The sequence below is a fragment of the Falco naumanni genome, chromosome Z, assembly GCF_017639655.2.
Source record: "Falco naumanni isolate bFalNau1 chromosome Z, bFalNau1.pat, whole genome shotgun sequence".
NCBI classification, from domain to species: domain Eukaryota; kingdom Metazoa; phylum Chordata; class Aves; order Falconiformes; family Falconidae; genus Falco; species Falco naumanni.
In genome coordinates this window covers 81,877,798-81,903,346 of record NC_054080.1, presented here as the reverse complement: position 1 = coordinate 81,903,346, position 25,549 = coordinate 81,877,798, and the positions used below count along the sequence as shown (strand labels likewise).

General features: G+C 40.9%; 1 protein-coding gene across 1 annotated transcript in view; it reads left to right on the top strand.

The window, feature by feature from the left end:
- The window catches only part of EPG5 (ectopic P-granules autophagy protein 5 homolog), a 59,341-nt gene that overhangs the window by 10,304 nt on the left and 23,488 nt on the right, over window positions 1-25,549 (top strand). The window contains exons 7-26 of the mRNA XM_040579706.1: window positions 1,302-1,410; window positions 1,907-2,021; window positions 2,645-2,795; window positions 3,712-3,867; window positions 4,227-4,384; window positions 8,381-8,535; window positions 9,092-9,232; window positions 9,447-9,611; window positions 10,819-10,938; window positions 12,508-12,767; window positions 14,372-14,512; window positions 15,233-15,377; window positions 16,223-16,420; window positions 17,422-17,532; window positions 18,272-18,391; window positions 19,947-20,113; window positions 20,313-20,540; window positions 22,334-22,457; window positions 23,340-23,481; window positions 24,539-24,710. Coding sequence (XP_040435640.1) covers window positions 1,302-1,410; window positions 1,907-2,021; window positions 2,645-2,795; window positions 3,712-3,867; window positions 4,227-4,384; window positions 8,381-8,535; window positions 9,092-9,232; window positions 9,447-9,611; window positions 10,819-10,938; window positions 12,508-12,767; window positions 14,372-14,512; window positions 15,233-15,377; window positions 16,223-16,420; window positions 17,422-17,532; window positions 18,272-18,391; window positions 19,947-20,113; window positions 20,313-20,540; window positions 22,334-22,457; window positions 23,340-23,481; window positions 24,539-24,710 — 3,078 coding nt within the window. The remainder of the gene's footprint in view (window positions 1-1,301; window positions 1,411-1,906; window positions 2,022-2,644; window positions 2,796-3,711; window positions 3,868-4,226; window positions 4,385-8,380; window positions 8,536-9,091; window positions 9,233-9,446; window positions 9,612-10,818; window positions 10,939-12,507; window positions 12,768-14,371; window positions 14,513-15,232; window positions 15,378-16,222; window positions 16,421-17,421; window positions 17,533-18,271; window positions 18,392-19,946; window positions 20,114-20,312; window positions 20,541-22,333; window positions 22,458-23,339; window positions 23,482-24,538; window positions 24,711-25,549) is intronic.

Sequence of the window (25,549 nt, the reverse complement as noted above, 5' to 3'; positions counted from 1 at the left end):
CTGTTACGTCTGCACAACTAGGATTTCTACAATATAGAGTCTGAAAGCTAGTAGCCCAGACTTAAAGTGGTCTAATACATGGAACTAGAGCTGGCTTGACTTGAGGCAACTCCTTTCTGGAAGGTCTTTAGATGTGGTAGCTCAGTGTGTGTAAGACCACTCTTACATTGATGTGGTGTTCAGTTAATGCAGCAATTAAAGGTGTATAGTGGAGCTGGCCTGCACTCACCCTGTGTGGTGTTGACTCACTAGCCTTAAACGGTTATTGTACAGTACCTTGTCTGAAATAGGATATAATTCTTTTGATTATTTTCTTAAAGGATTTTTCTCTCTATGGGCAAGAATAATGTTATTTCTTGCATATTTAAATGTGCTTGCTGTACAGGGCTGATAGCCATTTACATTTCTCAGAATACTGCTTGGAAGATCATTTGCTGAATACAGCAGATTGGTGTGAGTCTTGGAGGATATCAATTTATTGTAGAATCATTTAGGATCACAGAACCGTTATAGGTTGGAAAAGACCTGTAAGATTATAGAGTCTAGCTGTTAACCCAGTGCTGCCAAGGCCACCGCTAACCATGGCCCCCAGCGCCACACCTGCGGGTGTTATAAATCCCCCCCGGGCGGGTGCCGCCAGCCCCCCGGGCAGCCTGTGCCAGCCTCGGCCACCCTTTCCGTGAGGGGATTTTCCCTCATTCCCAGCCGAACCCTCCCCCGGCACAAGGTGAGGCCGTTCCCTCTCGTCCTGTCGCCTGTTCCCTGGGAGAAGAGCCCGACCCCCCTGGCTCCAGCCCCTCTCAGGGGGTTGCAGGGAGCCAGAAGGTCTCCCCTCAGCCCCCCCCTCTCCAGGCTGACCCCCCAGCTCCCCCAGCCGCTCCCCACAGCACTTGTGCCCCAGCCCCTTCCCCAGCCCCCTGCCCGGCTCTGGACACGCTCCAGCCCCTCAGGCTCTGTCTGGGAGCGAGGGGCCCAGAGCCCACCGCGCCATTCCAGGGGCGGCCTCCCCAGTGCCGAGGGCAGGGGGACGGGCACTGCCCTGCTCCCGCTGGCCACAGCACTGCTGGCACCAGCCAGGATGCTGCTGGCCTCCTGGGCCGCCTGGGCACACGGGGGGCTCATGCCCAGCTGGCTGCTGACCAGCCCCCATTTTTTTTCTGCCATGCAGCTTTCTGACATATTTGTTAATTTCTTGCTCTTGTATTTGTTTTTTTAATATCTTCTCTTAACTAAAAGGTGACTTAATTCAGAATTTTCAATTTTCTAATATTTTGTAAACTTGATATTTCACTTTAAATCAGAAATCGGGTGGACTTTATGTGCCATATGAAACCAAATGAAAGGAAAAGTTCTTCCTCGTCTAGGAAAGGATCTGGAAACTGGACCCTGGTAGATGAAGGAGGAGAAGAGGTAAAAGCAAACGACTTTTTCCTTTCTTTCCCTTATTTTGCTCAAGCTTATTGTGTTTTGTGAAATGGAGGAGGAAAAGCTGACTTGTTCAGTTAAAGAGCATCATCTGAAACTTAGATCTTTTACTCTCCTTTTATCTCTGTTATTACTGTAGGTACTGGAGCTTCCAGGAATGAGAATTAGCAATAGAATTTAAATGTTTGAGCTATTGCATGCAAAAGAAGACAGAAGTAGACGTACATTTGAGTAGGTGCTTCCCTTCAGAAGCTGCATTGGACTAACACAGCATTGATTCTAGTTCTGTTTCCTAGCTGGTGAGGGATTTTATGTAGAAACACACACAGAAGAGGAATTTAGGAGCTTGTGTGCATGGGAAGGAGTTCCTTTGTACTTTCTTTGTTTTCCTCTTACAAGCAAACTGATTTGTACAGTAGTGAAGCCCTTTTACCGTGTGTTTTATTGTAAAGCTACTGAAAGCAACTGTGTTTGTCTATAGGATGAGGATCCTGAAACAAGCTGGAGTCTTCTTTTGGAAGATGACTTGATTGCCCTGTTGTCACAGTTTCCATTTAATGAGCTCTTTCAGCAGTTCCTTGGGTTTAAGTCTGGAGGTAAGTCAGCTGCTAAAGAGTTATCCTTTGTGTTGCTTGTGCTAACAGTATTAATGACTAAAACTGCCATGAATGCTACTGGATTATGAGAGTCTCCAAGTGAAGTAATGACTTGTGCAATGGCTCAGGGACTAAATCGATGAGATGGAAGTGTACATCATGTGTATGGGATGACTTAAAAACCTGTAGCAATGGTAGGATGCAAAATGCTAGAGTCCTTTCCCTTAGTTTTCATCTGTTCGGTAGTTGTACTCACAGATGTGCTTTCAGAACTAATTTTTCCCCTTTGTCTCTTAGCTGTAATGTTACTGTGATTTTTCCCCAGTCATTTATTCATTCTTTATTTCTGGACAAGTACATGAAGATAATTGCTTGCTAGAGGTCTTGTTAACCTGTATAGTTTATTTGTACTTTTGTATTCAACAAGTATTTGTTGTTCATTTCATAAACAAAACAGACTTTGGTTTGCTATATAGTTGGCATCAATGAACTGATTGCCAAGTATCAATGAACTGATTGCCAAGTATATGGTGAATTGTGGCTTTGAGTGGTTGTTAAGTTAATTAAGAAAAACCAGAATTCACACATTCTTTTTGAGCCTTATTTTTCTGTCTCTGTCTTAGGTGCTTATTTTCCTGAAAAAACAACTCCCCAGGAGATGATGAAGATTTTTGCTTTTGCGAACTCCTTAGTGGAACTTCTGTCTGCAGGGTTAGAAACATTTAACAGAGCACGGTACCGACAGTTTGTGAAGCGAATTGGTCAGCTGATCAAGTAAGAGAATATATTCTCTGTGATACGATTTTTTTTTTTTTCACACAGTCAGGTTTAAAGTTCAGAGCTGCTAAAAAAGAACAAAAAAGTCCAACCACCAAACAAAAAAAAACCCCAAACCCCACCAGCCAAAACAAAACAAAAGACCCAAACTTAGTTCTTGGGTAGACTTTGCTCTGCGAGTTGGTCAGTTTAGGGTTAGCCAGTCTGGGTATCTGAAATCCCAGGGTCCTTGCTTCTAAAGCTGCCTGTGAAGTGGGAAACTGCAGAATCTAAGTGCTGTGGGTTTAGTGGAGATGGAGTTGTGGAACACTGGGCTGACTTTCATCAGGGATGTGCTTATCCAACAAACGGTATCTCAGATCACCGCTATTTATAATGAGTGTTAGCACTTTCCATTGTTATCTGGAATTGTTTTAGCATTTCTAATTTGCTCATTGAAAGTTGTCATATTGTTGCAGTAGGGAAATTGAATTGAAACCAGAAAGTTGCTCTTTGTTTTTAAATCTCTAGCTGTCGTTTTATATAGCTTCTATGATTGTGTTTTCAAGGGGGGATAGAGTTAAATCAGAAACAAAATCCGTGTTTTCGTTTGTGTTATTAGAGCAGGAGCTTTCTCAGTATAACTATTCCTGTATGAACTTTTTGCACTTACTGCCCTTTCATCATGTAGGATTACCTTAAGTCTCCAGAGTTCATACACCAACTGATTTGGTGTAACAGAATATTATGCACTTTGCTTGCAATACCAAGGAAGGATAACACAGGAATTTTAGACATGCTATTTAATTGGAAGTGTCTGAAAACCAGAGGACAAAGGGTTGAACACATGTCTTGTGATTAGACTCTGATCTAGTTGTCAGTATTTTTATGTGGTGATGACATACTACTTCAACTTGCTTATTCTTCTGTGTAGGATGACACTTTGTCATGTGAGTGACCACTGGGCCCAATACATTAGCAACAATAAACAGTATGGATCAGTTATGCATCCCTACTCTGTGGAAAAATTGCAACTGGAGTTTGATGAGCTGTTTTTTAGAGCTGTTCTACATGTTCTGAAGGCGAAAAGGTAGGCTGTCCCATGTGACTGATAATGGCTTCACCTTGGAGAAGTTAGATACTTGAAACTGGGATTTGGAATGCCTTTAAATACTTAATGGTTTAAACAAGGCTGCGTTATGCACAATTTTTCAGCACGTTGGTGGCATCAGTATGGGGAGGTATTATGTCTTGAATTCTAGCATCTGACAGAAGCTCTGAGGACTTGTCCAGTTCAGAATGAGGTTACCTCAGAATTTAAGATGCTAAGACACATCCTCAAATTCCTAATTCTGTTACTGTGGCAGAGATGTGGGCATATGTCTCCTTTTCAAATGTTGGGATTTATCAGGGCGAAACTGCTTCTCTCTGCCTCTTCAAATCCAACAGGTTGGGAGTCTGGTTGTTCATGTCTGAGATGCCTTATGGAACCTTATCCAGCAACATGCTTTGGAGGCTCTTCTTTGTCATGCACTGTGCGGAGAGCGAGCACCTGGAAGAGCTCTGCTCTACTCTGCATCCTGCTGACTGCAAACAAAGACTCAAAGGTAGAATTCCTACACTTGAAACCAATTATTATTGATTTGGCTACTGCTGCATCAGCTACAAGTTTACTTTTTTTGTAGGTTTCATTGTTAAATACATCCTCAGCAGCATGACTGGCCCAGGGGCCTTAGAAATGTCTTGAGCAGTTCATGATCTTCCAGTACTTGTTTGCCCAAACACTCATGTTAACCGGAATTGTTGGATCTCTTGGCCTTCTAGTTTTCTCTGACAGAGACTGCTACTGGCTGCCTCAGAGCTGCAGGAGTGCCATGCAGTAGATAAATCTTGTGTATTCTTGTATCAGCTCCTATCTGGACCTTTGGTAGTATTTGGAGAGAGAGAGGCTTAAATCTGAAAATGCAGAACTCTCTATTGCTTAGGGTTGGTTTAAGGTTTTTTGGAGGGTTTTGGGTTTTATGTGAGCTGTTGATAGTTCTATAAATACCACAGTTCTTTTTTTTTGCCTCTAAACTTGCTAGTTTTGGCTTCACTATCTTACATTAGGGAACATCTGCTTATTGTCCAGAACTACAGATGTTTCCCATATCTCATGCCTTCTTGTGATGCTTTTCCTGTCCTATATGCTACCTTTTCTTCCTACTTCCCCTTGACTTCTGTCCTGTGTTGATCTCAGCTGTGGTGACCAGCTATAACAGTTATTTAGAAGGAGCTGGAATGCTACTTACCCTTTGCTGCTACCTTTGTGGGAAATACTTCAAGACTTGATTAACAGGGAGATGGGTAAACAAAGCAGTAACTCCCTACTTCCCAGCCTCTTTGCTGTCTTCAGGGAGAACAGATGTCACTGTTTTACTTTTCAGCTAGCTGGTAGCCCTGATAGCTGTTACCACATCAACTAAGTCTTTTCATGGAGAAGCAGGAGAAAATGGTGATCTTGAGGGGTTACTGAGTGTCTTGACTATGTGCAAGCTCAGCTGATATTTAAGGCAATTTACGCAGAGTGGGAGAGAAATACCAAGATGGTAACTACATTCACTTTATGAAGTGCTGATCTGATTAATACTTGCTAACCAAAACTGTAACAGTTACACTGTTTCAGTAGGGCTTATTTTTGTTATTGCAATACATTTTTCCTGTATCTCAAAGAGAATGTGATATGGTGTATTGCAGCTCTGTATGTGGTGTATGTATGGTGGGTTGCAGCTCTGACAGTAATAAACACTGATTATTTTTTCAAATTTTTTTGGTTTTACATTTTAATCTTTTGTATTAAAGTCACTGGTATGCTGATGCAGTATATTTTTTTCCTCTTCTCTTCAGTGGGTTATGTCAGCATGATACTATTTTTCACAAATGTCTAGACAGGGAATATCAACCGTTCTTTCAGTGAAATCAGTCTTATCTTCTGAAATAGCTTCTTTTGACTGACACCAACATAATGGTGACTTAATTTTTTGTAATCATACCTTAGAAGACCATGACATTAACCTTCTCCTGGGAGAGAACCTTTTTTTATTGGTTTCCCTTCCCAGATTGTTTGAGCAGTTTTGAGTGGTGAATCTACAGGTGGTAGCAAGCCTTGGTAATAGATGGAAGCTTTAGACTTGAGTATATAGAAGTGAGAGTGTAATTACTTTTAAGGGATAGTAGAAATAGCATGATAAAATGGAGCACAGTGATGGAGCTCCACTTACTAGGACAACCTCTGGATTATGAGAGCTACCAGATATAACCCGCTGAGGAAATATGGGAAGTCTGGTTACCTGAGGTATTCTTGAGTGGACCAAATGTTAGTAAACTTACTGTGGTTTTTGCTGACAAGCAATGACTTAGTAGTTTCTTCTTGATGTTTGATACCTGTGGGAGTATGAGCATGTATATTTAAGTTTTATGAATGTAGGATGAACAGTTTTGTCTTTGCATCCATTGCAATTGGCAATGAGAACCTGCTGAACAACATTTCTTGTTACGGTTTCTTTACTGCCAGCACCACATTTGAGGAGCCACTGATTCTTGGGGTCTCTCTAAACTTGTAGTGTCATCAGATGCACAGAGGAGGAAGGGCATTGGCTCCACTAGCAACTGTGTGGGGAAGATGTCATTGCCTAAATCCTATCACTTCACAGTGAAGCAGAGTCTCTCTTCTTCCCTTTTTCCTTGTCCCCATCCTTCAGTCGAGGCTATGGCTTGCTGTGGGTTTGAGGTTGGCATGGGGTCTGCAGTGTGTGGAGCTCACAGATGACCCCAGGTACAGTGATGAAGAGGAGGTGCAGCTGAGGCAGGAAGCTGGGAGATTGCAGAGCTGTGAGTTGCAGCAGAGAAGGTCTTGATGCACATGTGCCCAGCAGCTGACACCAGCCCTCCTCCTTCCTCTTATTGACTTTGTCCTTCACTTTACCTGATCCCATTTTTCTCTTCTGTTCTTCTCCAGCCACCTTCTCTGTTGTTCGCTGGTCTGTGCCTAACGAAACAGACACACACATCATGGTGCTCATCATACAATTGCTGTCATGGTCATCATTTGTTACTTGCGTATCCTATGCCTTCCCCACCCTCTGGGTCATTCTGCCATGCCTTTATATATAGTAATGGTATATTTTGGGTTATTTTCCCTTGTGCATTACCTTAAAAAAATCTCAGACAACAGCAAAACTCAGAGTGCTGTGTAGCTTCTGCTGTAAAGATAGAAGGTAGCATTGGTGAAGGGAGATATCCCCTGTCTGTCTATGGTGTCTTTCAGGAGTGTAGTTTATTTTACTGTATGGAAAACTCTACGTAAATTGCACAATCCTGTACCACACTGATGAGATGTTTGGCTGTACAAATCTGAGCTCGGGTTGAAGTACAGTTGCAAAATTCTTGAAAGCCCTTAAAATAGAATGTAACTTAAGTGGAAGTGTTTAATCACAAGCATGCTGAGCACGTGCCTGTGCAGATTAAGTAGCTAAGTGCCACAATGAGTGCTTTTTTGGTTTATTCAGCTGCTGTAAGATTGGTGTAAACAGTGTTTACTGGCATGTTATGCTTCAGAAGAAGTAGACCGCTCTCCAAACTGTTTTACAGCTCAAATGCAACTTTCAATGCTTGTTTTGCTGCACATACTCTTTCAAGTTATTTGGAAGAGAAAATGTTTTAAGTCCTTTACAGGTTTCCTTGTACTTTTACCTTCCTCTTGTCCCCACCCTGAGGAATGAAATGTTTATTTGCATTTGGCAGTATCTCACTATTGGAATTAAAGAGTAAACCTGACTTGAATTTGAGTGAAAGCATCTCTTAGCCTTCCTGTCCTGCGCAACTTTGGCTCTCTGTTTTCAGAGGTATTTTCTGAATAAGTGCATTCAATGATTTTTTTTTTGTACTGAGTTGGAGAAAATGAAGCTGACCCTTCCTTGTAACTCTTGGACATGATCTAGGCCCAGGGCTAGATGCTTGAAGTATTTTTATTTGTAATTGTCATAGTGATCTCCCCAGTTTAATTGCTGCTTGAGATCATGGTATCTGGAATGGGCAGAGTCTCTCAACTTGATCAAAACCTCTCATCTGTGCTTGGATGGGCTTAGTTTTAATCTTGTCTTGACTGCTGATTAAAACTAGAATCCTTTCATGTAATTTGGGCTTAATCTGTGGAATTTATTGCTCCAGTATGTAATGGAAACCAAAACTGTGATAACATTTTTTAAAAAGCAAAGAGATTCAGGCAGTTTTTACTGTGGATGATAAGCATGGTGTACTTAAACCAATATTAAAAATTGAATTCCAGCTGTTCTTGAAGTACTCCTAGCTTTCATTAGTAATTACTAACATATTTACTGAATCGTATGGCGTCGCTGCGTATTATGGTGTTTCTTACACCTTATTTTAGAGCAGCTGGTACCAGCCACTTCTGAAGAGAGGATACTAATTTACAAGCCTGCAGTGATAATGCTTCTGTCACTGGTTCCTGCTCTGGGATTGAACTGTGAATAAATGTATAAATGTTGATGATATGTTCTATAATACTCCTTGTATCATGTTTTTTTCATGGGACTTCTTTGTAGACCCAGAGCACCTTGAAAATTTTGAAAAATATCTCAAAACAATGAACTGCTCGGAAGAAATTTATCTGCTCATCACATTTGCTCAGATGGCACAAACCAAACGGGATGATGTTGATGAGGATTTTATCAAAATTGTTGCTCTGGAGATATATGAGGTGAGTAACATTACTGGTCCATTCAGGAAAAGGATGAGTATGCCCTTTTTCTTTCTAACAGGGGAAGATGTGAAACATTCATGGCTTCTACTTTGGAACTAAGAAAGTGCTGCTTGTGAGGTTTATAATCTAGTACCAAGTTAAAATGTCCTGGAGTGCATCTTTTTCTGGGAGAAAGAACAGCTTTTCCGTAGACCAAGCCAGAATGAAACAAACGAACAAAAATATTTTACTTTATTGTTCTCCTGCAGGTCTAGCTTGTAGCTGTGAAATTCCTTGTGTGGTGTGTTTTCTGTTGCAGTGTGTAGTTCTTTGGGAGGTTTTTGTGTGTGTGTTGGTGTTGTTCCTATGTTTAGTTTTGGACTTTGTTTTTGGCACTGTGACATAATAATTTCCATATCTTCTAGGGCAATCAGTTTCAGTTTTAATACTGACATTTATCAACTTTATCCGATCACCCAGAGCAATTTGATTCTGTATTTTCCAAAAGATGTTTCATTGTGGTGTCTGTGAAAGTCAGCCATAACCAGTAACTTCTCGCTGCTCATCTTCTCAGGTGTCTTATGTTAGCCTTTCCACAAGAGAGACGTTTTCAAAAGTTGGTCGAGAGCTCTTGGGAGCAATTGCCAGCTTCCACACACAAATTATTTCTGTGTTGCTGGATCGAGTTAGAGAGACCATCGAAAAAGTTGGGATGGTAAGTGCTAACGTTCATTGTTTAAAGCAGGTGCCCAGTTAAAACTTAAGGCCATAACAGGCTATGTTATAAGATACAGCTTGACATGGATGGATTTTTAAAGATCTCTCCATGTTTGTGGTTTTTTATATCACTCTTAAAGATAGAAGGGCATAATGGTGATTATTGTTCCATACTGAGTACTGATTAGCCTTTTTGTTTTCTGTCTTCAAAGGTCTCTTTATATTTGTTTAAGGAACTGCCACTGTATCTGTGGAAGCCTACTTCATCTGAGATAGCACTGATTCGTGACTGGTTGTTAAATTACACTCTAACAACAGTGGAGAATAAACTAGCCTGCATTATCCTGGAAGGGCTAAACTGGGGATTCGGTGAGCATGTACGTATTAAAAACAGGAGGCCTGAACCTGGTCTGGCTTTCAGAGCAAAAGTTTTACTGAACTGGGACTCTAATTGAATTTGAAAACGGTCAATCATGTGCTTTTATGTGGTGGCTGTGCACTTGATGGCGTAGGATGGGAGCTTCACTGTAACTTTGCAGCATTTTGCCTGAGGATTTGCTTGTGTTGGTTTCTTGTGTTGCTGCAGATCAGATTAAAAGTGGTGTTTAAGCAGGAATTTCCTCTCTGAGCAAGAGGAAACAGCTGACAGGACAATTTTTTTATAGTCACTTGGTTAAGGTGTCTGTGGCTGCAAAAAGTCCTTCAAGAAGTGTGTATGAGACTGGTGTGACTGTAGTTTGCAGGCTGGTATCCAGTTATGTTTTTTACAATACAAGAAAACTAATGACTTAAATTAGAGGTTTCAAGGCTCTGAACATTATTTAAATGACTGGAAAATACTCCATAGAGTGGGTTAAGAGCTCCATCAGTTCAGAACCAGTGGAGGGTGAATGCTTTTTCAGAGAGAAACAGAAATAGATTGGGGGGGGAAATCCTGTTGCCTGAGTTCAGTGATCAGTTTTAGCATTGTAATCTGTGCTATTGGTTGTACTGAAGTCTTTGCTGTGCTTGATCCTTGTTCATGAAGATTGCCTCACTTTTTCTCCCTCTTTCATGATGACATGTGAAAATAAAGGAATGGTAGGGAAAATGAGCTGTGAGGTCTTTGCTGTGCAATGACTGTCATGTCTGTACCCTTTGATATGGGGAAAAATAGTCCTTTAATGTGGCAGCTGGTAAGAAGAATTACTGTGATACCAAAAAACCCCTTAATATGTTTTTTTTGGTTTTATCTTGTTTTTGAGGGCAAGATTTCCAGTGTCTGTACTATGTAACTTAAAATGCCAGCTATGGATCTTGGGGTTGATTGCTATAAATTCAGAAAATGCACATGAGAAGTCATTATGGTCATCCTTTTCTGGAAGTAATCTAACTGTTGAGCTTTGTATTGCCCGGTCTGAGCTCATTAGTTTTCAATGGTGGGCTAAAACTTTTCTTACTGGCCAAGATTTTGCCTAGGTATTATCATATTTAATGTTTTTCTGGCTGTTCAAATTAAGATTTATTTCTCTGTAGTGCAACTCAGTAATGTAGAGACCTTTTAAATGAGGCAAAGTTTTGTGATGTGATTCTTCTTTTTAGCAGGATGCTCTTCATCTGGATGCAGCTGTCCATTCTGAAGTTGCATTGATGGTCCTGGAAGCATACCAGAAATATCTCTCCCAGAAGCCATATACTGGGCTGCTTTCTGAAAGCATAAAACAGGTATTCCTCCTTCAGAGCTACAGAGTTTACTTTATTGACATTGATAGACAGGAAAAACTGCAGGCCAAGCCCCCTTTTTTTTTACTTTTTAAAAGCTATGCTATCTTGATACTACTAGAACATAATATATCAACTCTTAGTATTCTTGTACCCAAAGAGCTATTTGAAACATAATGTTATACTTATATTGAACATCTATATGAGAAATAGACATTTTAAATTTGACCCTCTTGTAGGTTTGCATTATTGTCCAGCCTGTAGTTGCATAGAGTTGCCAGCTGTTCTTCCAAAGCATCCTTTACTCATGCAGAGTTGGCCAGTACTTGCTTAATGAAAGACTGCTTATTATTACTGGTGAACATAAGAGACATCCTTCCTGTGTCTCCAGCTCTTAGGCTTACCTTATTTGAAGACTCCAGTATTAATCTCTTTAGGAACTTTTCAGCAGTGATCAGTGCTGTGTTACTTGACCACCCTACAGACATTTATTATATTGATTTTACTGCACACTAGTGCCTGAAGAGAGTATGGCTCCAAGTTACAGGAGGGGAATGGAAGAATAGAAGGATCAAGATTAAAAATCCCATATTTGGATATTCAATCCAAGATGCTTCTGTTTATTTTTTCAGAGCTTTTAGCGTTGTGCTATGCTTTGTTTTTTCAGTATTTCTTGTACAGTGCTTTCTCCTCCCCTCCTCCCCTGTGCTTTTTCCCCCAGTCTTTTCTTCCAACACTCTGCATGTTCCTTATTGTCTCTGCTCTTTTTTGACTTGCTTCTCTGCACTACCTAATCATGGTTTGTTGTTTTGTACCAGCTAGATGGGTTTTTTAAGCCTGTCTCAGCCTTGATTGGCACTTGTATTAGTGATTCTGTCCTGACTTGCATAAGCTTGTAACTCTAACTTGAGAGAAAATAATGCTTAGGTTCTTGTACCACTGCTCAGAGAGGATGAAATATCTTAATTGTTCCCCCCCTGGCTCTGCAATTTACACTGTCTGTCAGAGCATGTACAATATTTTTTCCCAGAGATTTATAATTCCTTCTGATCTAGAGAGGGTCTTCACTGCAATGGACACGTGTACGTAGTGCAGAGACTGCTGTCCACATCAGTCTTCCTAAGGAGAGGCTGACTGATTTTAGGCTTTTTATTGACAGATACTGTTTTTGTCTATATATTTTTTTATTTTTCCTTTGATAGCAGTCTTAAACTTTACTGAAGGTTGAGTGTGGCACTTTCGTTTCATAAATTTCATAAAAATAAAATTTAATCTGAGACCAGTATCTAGCTTGGAAAACTTCAGGCAAACAGTATAAATTGATAGCCTTTACCAGAAGAGATTGGGGGGGTGGTGGTGAGGTGAGGTGGAAATGAAGGCCATAGAAACATAGACTTGATAAACTTAATTGGTGGTGCTACATGGCATGTCTGAAAATCAACTACTGTTGCTCTGATCTTGTGTCATGGTGTTGTGATAGAAGAGGAAACTCATCCAAGCTGACCCAAATCCTAGATGTGCTGTGGTATGGTTGTGCTTCCTCTCATTTCTGTTCCCATTGCTTTGTTCCAGGTCTCCTACTTAGCCAGCATTGTTCGATATGGAGAAACACCAGAGACTTCCTTTAATCAGTGGGCATGGGGTTTGATTTTGAGGTTAAAGCTTCACAGAAATGACTGCAGCATGAAGCACGGCTGGCTTGCAGTCCTTGTGTCTGACAACGTGCTCGACATGACGGAGTCAGTTGTGCTTCACCCTCTCCTGAAGGCTGTTAAAGCAGACATCCCTATTGGCTGTTATCTGGCTCTGGCAATGACCACGCTAGGTCACAGGTAAGTGTGCTTTTTCGTGTTTGCCTTGGATGGACGGCCCCAGTGGCTGAGCAGCATACGTAATGATGAATTGAGGGTTATTAATGACTTTATGCATGTTTAAAGAATAAAGGACTTCTGATGCAAGGGGTTGAGCAGTCTTTCAGGGACTGTAGTTGCAAGCAACATGCCTTTTCCTTTGACTTGCTAATACTGTTTTTTGCCTTCTGCATGTTAGGGTCAAAATAGTAATTAGAAATAATATTGAAACTGAGGGTTTAGTCTGACTGCTACGGACAGGAATAACCTTTAACCACACTTATTGAGAGGATTGTTCTACAGGTAACTTTTTTAAGCAGGGATGCAGCAGAGCATTCAGAACATAGTGAGGAGGGAAAACAACTTATGCTTGTAATGATAGAGAGCTTTATAACCTTAATACTGAACCTCCTAGTCCTGGCTGTGTTCCAACACAGGCTTTTCCAGTGTTTTAAGCTGGTTTGTAGGTAGGGCTTTTGAACTTAATCAAATGTACTAGTTGATTAAGGTGCAGAGCCATGGATAGGTTAATCGGTCTCTCCCAGGTCTATTTTCCCTGAATCTGATCTTTTTAATTATCTCTTCTCTATTAAAACTTTTCACAGAATTATTTGCTGCATGTGATGTTGCGTTATGCTTTAATGAGAAACTGTCTTGGCTTTTTTCTCCTTCCCCAAGCCATTGCTTGATGCTAAGGTTGTGCCATAGATCCATAGGTGCTTCTTCAAAACACTAGACTAGTTTGAGGCTGATACAAAGGTATTGTAGTTTGAGAGTAGGAATTTTTACATGACTTTGAGCATGGAAAGCAAATGTTATGGGTGTTTGGGTTTTTTTAGTGGTCCCCCCCTGCCACTCTGCAACACTGACTAATATTTACCACATGCAGAAGTGTGAGGTCAGTTATGTTAATGTGCAGGAGAACCAAGCGATGGTTGGTTCTCTGAGCTGGTGACAGTACAATATTTCATTTTCATGATCTCAGAATAGACATAGGATTAATTTTTTTACATCTTTTCCTAGCATGCAACTCTTCTCATTTAGCAAAACTTGATGCAGAGCACAACTAAGTTGCCGTGGTGATTTTTTTGGACAGTGAAGGTAGGGTTAATCTCAGCTGACTGCAGATGGCTAAGTACCTACTGTAAGGAAACCCTTTGAGCTCTATCTAGATAAGAAAGATGTCCAGAGCATCATCTGTCCTGATGACATGCCAAAGCTAGAGAATAGGAAACTCCCTCTCTAGGTTCTTGCTTTGTCTGGAGAGGGAGGTTCATTGGCCAGGTTAAGCAATAACACTGAGCTTTAAATTGATTGAAACTTGATGAAGACCCTCATTTTAAGTAATTTTTGGAAGACAGGACACAAACTCTCAGAAGGTTAGCAAATACTTACCAAATCTGTCAGCAATTGAATGACTCCTACAGCTGAAGAAAGAACTCTGTATTTAGCTGTTTAGGATTTCAAAGATTAAGTGTAAAGATACGGATGTCTTTGCATCTCAGTTCACATGAAAATCAACACCCTATTTCCCTTTCTACTGATAGTCATTGTGGTTTTCTTTCTTTCTTATTTTGTCTTTACAGCATTGAGAAGTTCTGTGCTGAAGGGATCCGTCTGTTGGGTGTGCTCGTCCAGTCTAGATATCTGAGAACAGTGGTCCATGTGCTGGATAAAATTTTACCCTTATTTTACTCTTGCCAGTATTACCTCCTGAAGAATGAACAGTAAGCATTATATGTTCCTAATACATTTATGGATAAAGAACAATGAAAGTTAATCTTAACTGTTAAACTTGTCAGGCTTCGTTCTGGATTTTGCATCCAGTGAGAATGTGATACATGATGGGGGAGTACATCTGGTTTCCTTGCAGAGTTATATTTTGACGTTGACTCTGGCTGAGGAAGTAGTTGAAGTGTGTCCTGACATCTGTGACACAGCATCAGTGACAATTGTACATATGAAGTGGTCTTCAGACAACTGTATTTGCAAGTAGCTGTTGTGTTTAGGTGGGTGAGAAAGTGACACAGTAAAATGGTATTGCCTGCTTGTCTACTGGGTAAGTTGGGCAACGGGTGGGAGCTTTCTCAGGTGCTGGACCTCAGCTCTCTGTCATGGTCAATTAATAGTGTGGTCTCTGGGGGCTTTTGACTTCAACCGCCTGCCAGTCTCCCAAACAACTCCCAGGCTAGATTTGGGTGCTGATGTTGATCAAGAATTGTATTCAGTCCGGATGAGCTGCCATGAATTAGTCTGCCATGAACTACTCACACTGCCTATAAATTGGTTAAAATGAAGTAATTAAATCTACAGTATGGCTGTGAATTAAAGTCCTTGTATATTGGTGTCACCAGTGCCGCTGAGCTGGTTTTAAATACTCTAGAAGCAGGCTTGCTTTCTATTATGCAGTAAGAGAAATTTTAGAATTAATTTGTTGACATCCCTAGGTTTTTATCTTATGTCCGACTGTTCCTTCATCTGGATAGTGGAGTCCCTCAAGGCATGACCCTGCAGGTTACCCACAAAGTTACACAGCACTTGACAGGAGTGAGCTATGGAGAAAATGTTAAGCTGCTCAGTAGTATGATACAGGTAAGAAGACCATACAAAAAAAATAGGGGGGGGGGGGGGGGGGGGCAAAGTTTTCTTTTAAAAACAGGTAGGCTTTTTTGACCGAGTTAGCGTTTAAGCTTAGCAAGGATGCTGAATCTGGCTTTTCTGCAGCCACAGAATACCCTTCATCAAGCATGAATAGCTGGATTTGTTTTCCTGAAATACTTCTGCTTAAACTTGCCTAAATCTGGCAACTCTTGTGACACCAGATAACAACAATATGTGCTTTCCAGGCTTCTTGGAAAACTTATTTTCTAATGCCAGGTCAAAATGCCTAAAAAGGGAATGTTGATATGCAGTGCTATTTTCTTGCTTGTGTTAGTTGAGGAATGCAACAGATACTTTAACGTTTGAAAGCTTTGCTTTTGTCCATTAATTTATGGCTGGGGTATGATAAAATGTTCCTATGTTAAGGAATGGTAGTATTTTTTGCTAATTGCAAAGAGGTCAAGAGTCAAGGCCTGCTAATGTTAGACAGGGTTAAGGACTAAAGGAAAACCGACCTGCTCTGGGAAGTCCTTTTGCAAGAACATCAGGCTGTGCTACAGAAATAGGTGCCATTTATGTCTGCAGGTCACAGAGGTCCTGCTTACGACTTTTGCATCTGTGTTTGCTGATTGCGCAAGATGCTCGGCTCTCCAGGCTGCAGAATCTGCAAAAGTTTGGAGATGACAAGGCTGTTTTACATGGGTGTAGAGAGTATTGTTATGAATTATTTAAAGGATAGGCCCATAGCCTTATGCAAGTTAAACACTTACCAATAAATTCTTAAACTTCAATTGAAGCTGCAGTCTCTTGAGTAATTTTACCGTTCAATTTGGCAGACTCACATTTTCCTAAGTGACCAGCCAAATGGAGTGGGGCCGGCTGCAGTACTGGAGTTCTGGGCTCAGCTCCTCACCAGCCAGCAGCTGTGGCACAGGGACCAGGCAACACTCTTCTTGCTGGATGACTTGTGTAAAGCTGCTTTTCAGTACAGTCAGGAGGACTGCATACAAAAGCTGCTTTACCAACAACATAAGGTGAATGGGTGTGGTATATTGGTCTGGTTATTGAATAAATAATCAGTTGTGTTACTCATTCTAATTTTGGTGTGAATGTATCTTCCTGAAATGTAACAAGAACATTCGTGATGCTGAGTGATAATGGGGTTGTCTGATCTCTTTCTGAGTAGGTCCAAGAGTAATGAAATGTCTAATATTTCAATAATCATTATTATTAAAACCTATTTGGAACACAGGTTTCATTCATATGAGTTCTATCGTAGTATTTTGTTGGAAGAAGGGTTCGCTGGAGTCAAGAAGATGCTCAATATGAGTTATGCATCCTGCTCACCTTTATTAGTTTCTAACACTACTTACATAGAACCGATACACATGCACATTGGTAAAGCAGAAATAGAATTGGTTAGTAGTCTCTAAACGCGCGCGGTTCTCACACCCCCAATTATCATGACTGAAATAAGCATTCTATCCATGTAGCTAATTGTGTTGCTGTGCTTCAGCCTTGCAGTTTGTTACTCCCTATTTTCCCATACGCTCCCTATCTCTCTTGGCCCTGCACCTGCTTTCCCAGCAGCTGTATCTCGTTACGGCCACGGCCTGTTGGCACAACATAATCACTTGGTCTCAGGATTCAGGAGTAGCTCAAGGCTACCTTTCTTGTTGCCTTCAGCACAGCAACTTCAGCACAATTCTGATTGCAGGCCTACTCTGATACCGGGGCTGGATTGTGCAGGTCTTTAGGGATTCTAAGGCCACGCTTCTGCAGCCATTCTTCTGCAGTATTTTCTGGTTTTAGCATTTCAAATGTTTGATAGCGTGTTTCGCACAAAAACAGAGCTTCTTCTCCTGAAAAGACCAGCACTGTCACTGTAACAATCTATAAGCAGGCATTTCAGTGCTAGCTGGCTGAGCTAAAGTTGGGAAGTAGCAACACGAGGCAGAAAGGAACCTGGGTGAAGGCTGAGTGACATACCTGTAGCTTGTAAATCATCCCCCAAATGTTTTCTGTTTCCATGCAGAATGCTTTGGGCTATCATTGTGACAAAGGTCTGTTGTCTTCGCTTGTCAGCTGGATCGTGGCAAGCAATGTGACTCCTTCCTTTGTTGAGGGCAATGCCAATTCCTCACAGGTAAGTGGCACGATGATGATGTATGAACAGCCCTGGGATAAGCAATAACAGGTGTCTAGGTGGCTTTTGTCTTCCTGCTTTGGCAGGTTTTTGCAGATTTTCTCTTGTTCCCTCTTCCTTCCTATCCCAGTGTTTGTGTGTTTTCTTGTGATAAAATCCTAATGTAGCTGATCAGAATGTTGTGCCTTTATTACGTTAAGGGGAACATGGACATTTTGCACAGAGAGTTTGTCTGATCTGTGTCCAAGAATTTATATAATAGGATTTGTTAGTTCAGATTTTTTAATCTTCAATTGTTCTCAGTATATTTAATGAGAGAAAGTACGTGAAGCCTGACTTTCTATTAGATCAGTCTCTGATAAATATTTTGAATACTAGTTGCTTTCTGTATGCTTAAGAAAGTTCCTCATTTGAGCAAAAAGGAAAAAAACCTGCAGTACCTCAACTGCAGATGTGTAGTGCCAGGTGGGAGAGAGGAGATCTTATTTTACTGGGTTTGAGTAGGTTGTTGCCTCCAGAACTCTATGGTTTCCTCCTTCTTTCCCAAGATTTTACAAAATACAAAGGAGAATTTTTAAAGTAGGTAAGAAGGAAACTGGTTTTCGTGTGTGGTATGGGCTTCTTTTGCAGCTTGGTAACGAGAATCTGGCAGAGACATATTCCTCTTAAGAAAACAGCAAGCTTCTTGATCCTACCCTTGTCACTTTATCAGTGTTTCTGTTGTTACTGTGTTGCACAGGTCTGGTTTTCATGGATGGTGTTAAATATGGAGTCAATATTCGAAGAAGATTCACAGCTTCGCAGAGTTGTGGAGCAGGAGTTGGTCATTAATGCTTTAACTCCTGATCAAGCCTTGAAGGTGAGAACTGTTCATCTGCTTTTGTTGGAGAGAACTACTGGAGAAGTGTTCTCTTGTATTGTTTGAGTTTGATCTTACATAGTTTTTCTAACCCAGGATAAAAGCATAACTACTGCTTTATCTGGCTTTCCAGGAGAAAGTATACCTCAGGGTAGTTTTCCTTTACATTTTGAGTTGAACATTTTGAAACTACTGTGCAAATATCTGCTTTTTTAGTATATCATTATTTACAGAAAACTTCACTAGTTAGTGCTCTTGTATGATTTTCTGGGTCATCTGAATGCCTCACTGTCTTCAGTGGATTTTATACCACTGAGATAATGCAGATACTCTTATTTTACCGCTGGGAAAATGTGCCTACATTTCAAAGAACGTTCTAAGATCATTTAAATTTTGCAGAAGACTGGACTTTTCTCTATATTTGCTGAATTATTTTTCAAGGCTTTCGGAACTACTTAGGTCTCTCTCTTAAAAGGCACTTAGTCAGGTGTGTTTTAAGCCTTGTTGCAGCATTTTCTAGGTTCTTTGCCCAAATTCAGTTAGAAATTCTGGAATGAAGCAAGTGGAAACCAAAGATGTCTAGAGTCAAAGTGTAACTTTTGGCCAATCCTTCATTGCAGCTGTTACAGTATGTTTTAATGAGGAAGGTGGTCTGGAAGCTCTATGGAAATAGGTTTGCCTGGGCTGTGTCCAGACTGGTAATGTCTTGCATCCTTGGAGGCTAGTCTGGAGAATGTTTTTGCCTTGGCTTGTACGCCTTCATTTAGCTGGAAAACAATGAGATGGTATGTGGTTAGTGTGTGGGAGAGGGTGCTGAGGGTTCTAGAGGTCTAGTGAGGGGATTGAGGTACTGCCAGGGTCTGTGCTGAGACCTGGGAACTCGGAAAAGCCTCTTGTTCCCCTGCTTCAGGCACAATCTGTGGAAGCTTGGTGTGTGACTTCTTAATGATTTAGTGGGTCTGTGGAGTAGTGTTCTGTGTTGCTAACATGGCATGCTGCTGCTCATACATTGCTTTGCCTTTGTCTGCTTTTGCAAAAGGAAGTTTTTTTTTTCCTTATGTATTCTCTCTTCACATTACTTATGTTTTAGATTTTTCACTAGGGCTGTATGTAATGTAGTCTTGGAAAAAGCTAAAAGTAATGCTATAGAATTCTGTGTTCTCATATGGCTTAAGACTTATTTTTTGCTGGTTGGAACATGCAGTGTGCTTTGCTGTTGCTGCTTTGTTCTCTGACATCACTGGTCTTGTGGGAGTCTATCAGGAACACCTTAACTCTGTGAGGGAGAATGGCGATTAACTAATTAATACCAATGGTCCATATGTTGGCCTTGCCTCACAGAAGTGTCATGCTATTTTTTTTAAGCATCAGAGGTGTAGCGCTGCTGTCTAACAGCTGTCCAGCATAACCATGAGCTGGGCAGCTCTTCCTCTAAGGCCTGTAATGTTTCTGAAGTTTTCTTCTTTGTAGTTGTGTTAATCTGTTAAGTTAACCTGTGAGAACCTGTTACAGGGAACTGCAGCAGAACACTTGTCTGAAAATGTTCTTTCTGCAGAAAGCACAGACCCAGCTGAAGCTGCCCATTGTGCCTTCCCTTCAGAGGCTGATGATTTACCGCTGGGCTCACCAGGCCCTTGCTACCCCCGCTGATCACCCTCTCATGCCGCTAATCTGGCAGAAGTTCTTCTTCCTTTACCTTCACCGACCAGGACCGCAGTATGGGTGAGTGTGATCATAAGGGTTCTAGTACATTAGCAAGCACTAGTAAGTTTGCACTGCAGGTGAGACTAAGTGCTTCACACTAAGGCTGCACCTGAAAGCAGTGGGTACCAGCAGCTGCTTTACAGAATGGATTTATTTGCAGAGATGCTCATTTGACACTTGCAACAAGGCTTTGTTGTGCTTTTTTGTTCATTTTTAGATTACCTGTAGATGGCTGTATTGGAAGACGTTTTTTCCAGAGTGCAACTCATGTTAACTTACTAAATGAAATGAAGCAGCGCTTAACAGAGGTAGCAGACTTCCACCACGCTGCCAGTAAAGCACTAAGAGTGGAGAGTCCCGCAGAGGGCAGTGACAGATCACCAGAGAAGGCAAGCTGCTCACCAGATTACCTGACTTCACCAGAACTGCATAAGGAACTTGTCAGGTAAAAAAGTCTGCCCGGTTCAGTCTTACTTAGTGCAACTACTAAAGCACAGCCTTAGCTGTGGGAGATGCGAAGCTTGGCTGACCTGGATGTACCGCAGGCAGTTGTTACATGCATAGCTGGGGTCAAATCCGTTCGACTGTTGACACAACTTGTTTTGTTTGAGAGGGTGATGATTTTACTGCTAAAAATAACATTGTTGATAGAGTTGTTGCTCCCCTTAGGAGAGAGCTTTGCTTTTTAATTAATTATATTCCCATGATGGTAAAATACTTGTTGTTTAGACATGCCTGGTGAGTATGTACATCATTAGCTATAAGTGTGAAATGCTCCTTTGTGTGTATACACCTGTTTATATGTCTGAGTAAGATTACTTCATCAGGGAGTTTACTGGGGACTTCAACACACGAGTCCGTTGGTGTGGCTTACCCCGTTAACATGTTAGAGTTGAGTTGTGACAAGTGGTCTCTGTGCCAGCTAGAAAGTGATACCAAAGCTTAACCAAAATGTTAGCCCAAAACTGTTTCCTTGTCTTGGAATAGACTGAGGAGACGGGCATGGTCCCTCACCGCGACCCAGCTGGTGAGCGCTCACTTGTGTAAGGGGTGATAACTTCAGAGCTTCGTATTTCATGCACACTGAAACTGTCACTATGCTTTTCAGAAGTCCGTGATTCTGTTACGTGGAGGCTTTTGGTCTGAGAAGTCTACCTTAAATGTTTGCAGTATTACAGTATCTACATATTCCCAGAAACTAGTTGAAAGGATTCTTTGAAAAGAGTCCTTCATTCAGAGGGTTTGGGCGCGTGGGTTCTGAGCTTAAGTTCTTCCCACCCCAGCAATCAGTAGGCGCTGTACAAACAAACAAGGGACATCATACATCCTCCCTGGTCATTTGTGGAAAAATTACCCAGAGATGCTCACTGGGTGAAACTTGATTAATATTGTCAATCTTTCATTTCAAAGGAGTTCCCCACTCCAACATAAAACCAGACTGTTCTACAGCCAAGTAAATATTATGCTTGGGAAGTTTAATGACCACCTAGACAGGAGGGAAAATGTTCGTAGAGTTCATGACGTCTGACTCCTGGAACTAGACTACTTCCATTTTTTTCACTAGTGACACTATACAGAAAACAGCAGTTTGCTAGTGGTATTTAATACCACAGTGTGAAGATTTAGTGGCATTCTAGTTCTTGTCAGGAAAGCTTGAATGGTATGATCATAGAAAGGGTACCACTCAGTAGAACAATGCCAGTTGAAGAAAGAGGTATATTTATATTCAAGTACAGTGTTAACAGAGAAGGAAATGAGAATCACCTAGCCATGAATTAGTCTGAAAGGAAATTAAAAGATGTAACTTGGCTCAGGTTTGGCCTTTTGTAGCAGAAACTCTAGAGAAGTCATGGGGTGGGAAGCCAGACTTGCTCAAATGTACTGATTTTTCTTTTGGTCTTTTGAATGGGGTTGAGGTTGAGATTCCCTGACATGAGACTATTCCAGTCCTGTGTCATGTGCTAATTTGCACAAATGTTTTCCTTTTCAGAATTTGTCCTGATGTTCTTTGTTATTGCCCCTCATGTTTTCCTAAATAACTTCTTTCCACTGATGGTCTTTGACACTTGCTGACTTGCTAGTCACAAGGCATCTGAAACACCTACGTTTTGAGCCTTGTCACCCTGTGGCATTATTTATTGCCTTAACTCTGAACCCCAGAATGAGACTGCTGTGTAATACTTGCTCTGCAGACAAAGTTCATTGTTGTGTGTTTTTCCTTTTTTGTTTTCTTCTCAGGCTTTGTAACACTTTTATTCTGTGGTTGGAAGAAGAGAGTTTCCAGGAAGGAGACACATACATTCCTTCTTTACCGAAGCAGTATGATGCACATAGACTGGCTAAAGTCATGCAGAATCAACAGGTGAAGTGCTAATGGCACTGGCAATCTGGGATCCAAAATTCATGTCTCTTGTTAAAATGGGTCCTCCAAAGTAGTGAGAGACTTGGTGTCACTGGTCTTTAATATGCATACAGCATGTACGATATCTTCACAGCTCTAATTTTTTTCCTAAAAATCCTGTGCAGTCCCAAACCGCCTGCCTTTATATTTGAGAAACATATTGAGAAATAGTGAGTAGATTTTTTGCATGTCTTAATGAGAACACAGTACTTATTCTGTACTCTTCTGTAATTCTTGCTGTATTCTAAGAAAATTTTACTGAAGTTTGAACTTTAAATGCCAAAAGACTGGAAACTGAAATCTCATACTGGTAGTCTGTAATGTGTCAGGTTCAAATATAAACGAATGGGTGAGAAGTGTGTAGTATTCTGTGCAGTAAGCCCAAAGAGTTAGTATAACTAAAAAAACCCTGTGAGAGGGGAGATTTTGAAAGGGTGTTTCCTCATGCCTGCTTAGTTTTTATTCCTTCAGTATATGTGACTACTGGAGATGGCAGCCTGCTTTAGCCTGACTACAGTTAATCATGCCACTATGTTTGGACTATCTTTGTTTCATCTGTTTTAATCATCTGTACCCTTTCTCTCTTATTTGTTAGAAATTATGCCGTATGTGCTTGTCAGATTTCTTCTGTCACGAATACTTTTCAGTAGCTTATCTGTATATGTGATAGTAATTCTGCAGCTCTTCGGTATACTTTTTTCACCCAGTAATAATTTCCCTATGACTTAAACCTGCAGGGCCTACTTTTATGTGCTTATTTGAGTTCCCCAGCTACTAGAATGGATGTATAGTATATGGTACTGACTAAAATGGGAATGATAATGTAATTCTTTTGTGCTTCAGGATTTGTGGATGGAGTATGTCAATGTTGAACTCATACACCATGAGTTTCAGGAAGCTCTAAAGCTTTGGTTTCGAGTTCAGCTTGAATCGCATACAATCTGTATTTCTACAGGGCGAACAGATTTCACCAACCCTTTTTTAGGTAAGAGATAAGAATAGTTAGTGGAACTGGGCCAGAAAGAATGGTTAGCATGTTGAAGCCCTGGTTTCTTCAGGAACCTAATGATGTCTGGGAATAAAGATGATAACGTAGTCTGTTTTCCATGGGTGTAGTATTTGCATGAAGTTTCAGTGGTGTTCTCACTAAGATGCTCACGCAAGAAGCTAGCATTGATGATTTTGGCTTAGTTTGCCACATCATAGAACAGCAGGACATGTTGTACCTAGAGCTTTGTGGGTGAGCACCCTAAAGATTCCTCTGCACAGAGCATGCTCCAGACAGGCTGAATTTTTGCAAAGTTTAGGTAAACAGCTGTAAGCGAAGGCAAAAACTACTGTGACTGAAAACAGAAAGGTTCTCTCATTTGTGTGGATTTTTTTGTTTTGCTGTTATTCCCAATACATTTCCCTGGAATTTTGGCATCGTGAAAGCGTTTATTCTAGCACAGAAGGGGATAATAGTCATGGTAGGGATATTAATTAGGAATATTAAGGATATGGAGAGATTGGATTTTTCTGAGGACTGATTAAAAAAGGGGAGGGAGGGAACAGAAGGAAATTGGAATAGTTTCCTATGTGTGTTGGCACTGTTTGGGCAAAGGAACTGAGTGTGAATCAGCAGGAGGAGAGAGGCCATACTTTGGGGAGAAACTGGAGCTGACATGACTAGAGGCGAGGATGAATTGCAGGGAAAGGAAGATGAATTTGGTTTAGAGTGGGTGTGGGAGCCTCTGTCAGATGGAGGGTATAAATGTGGTGATAAGAAAATTGGATTGGTAGAAGGTAGGAGTGGCTGAGGGGAAACAAAGCAGTGGGGCCTTGCATCCTAATGTTTGTGTGATGGATCTGGTCACAAAAATCAGCTGTGTGAAATAACTAATCTTCCTATTTCTGCTGACAAAGTTTAAGTGACTCTTTTTTAATAAAAGGGAGGAATCCTGAGAAATATTTATCTGCTGCTAAAAATGTTTCATGCAGAAATTTTTTGTTTCTCATAAACTTTCATTATTAACAAAAATTGCTTCTGCTTTCCCTTCTAGCCAAGGAGAGGATAATAAATCATTTGAAGAAGTTTGATACTCCCAAGCCCCCTCTTCCGCTCCAGACGATGAAAACTCCTGTGCCAGTTATTTCCTCTGCCAGTCTAGTAAGTCAGAAGGAAGCAATTCAGCTCATGCGCATGGACCTTAACATCTTGCAGCAACATGCCAAGTAAGACATAACTGTTTTCCTTCTGCCTCACTAGCACGTCCAGCTGTGTCTTCAGGTGCCCTTTACAGCAACCTCATTTGTGGTCTTGGCACAAGACTGCAGTGCTTGACTTCTGCTTCTTGTCCCATTTTTTACTTTTTTCTTTCTTCTTGGCTATCACATTATTTCATTCCTTTACACAGGTCTCGTCAGCTGATGTAATCTCAGTCATTAGATATCTAACTTTCCCAGTTTCTTTTCTCTTTTTGCATACTTCTTAAAATAAAGCCTCACTTTAGCCTGGATTTGTAACAGTAGGTTAGTTAACCCTTTTGCACTAGTGTAGGAGCTGCAATATGAAGCACGTGGAGCCCCCAAGAGAGAAGTATGATTTCTGAGACTGTTAGCTTTGTGAGTGAGAGACTTCCTGTTTTTAATATTCCGAAGAGAATCCAGCTGAGTTGTTTTCAAACAAAGTGCATGGCTCTATAGCTCTTCTCACCCCATATAGTAATTTAATAATGATGCTACAAGCCAAAACAACACTTGCTAAGCCCAAGAGAGGATGTTTCTAAGCAATTCCAGCAGCAATTTTAGGTGGTTTTTTTGTGTTGACTGAATCATCCTACAGTCCAGCTCTGTCTGGTGTAAAACTGCATTTCCTACAGAAGGTGATCTATTTGATTTCATTTCAAGTTGTCCTATAGAATAATTAAAAAGAACTCATGCAGACTTGAGTAGTTTTGTTCTTATGAACAGATTTCTTTATTACCTTGCTATTACTTCGAAGTTTTAACACTAATTTAATAACCTTTTATGTTTTCTAGAAAAGTGTCGTGAGTCTTTGTACAGCACATTAA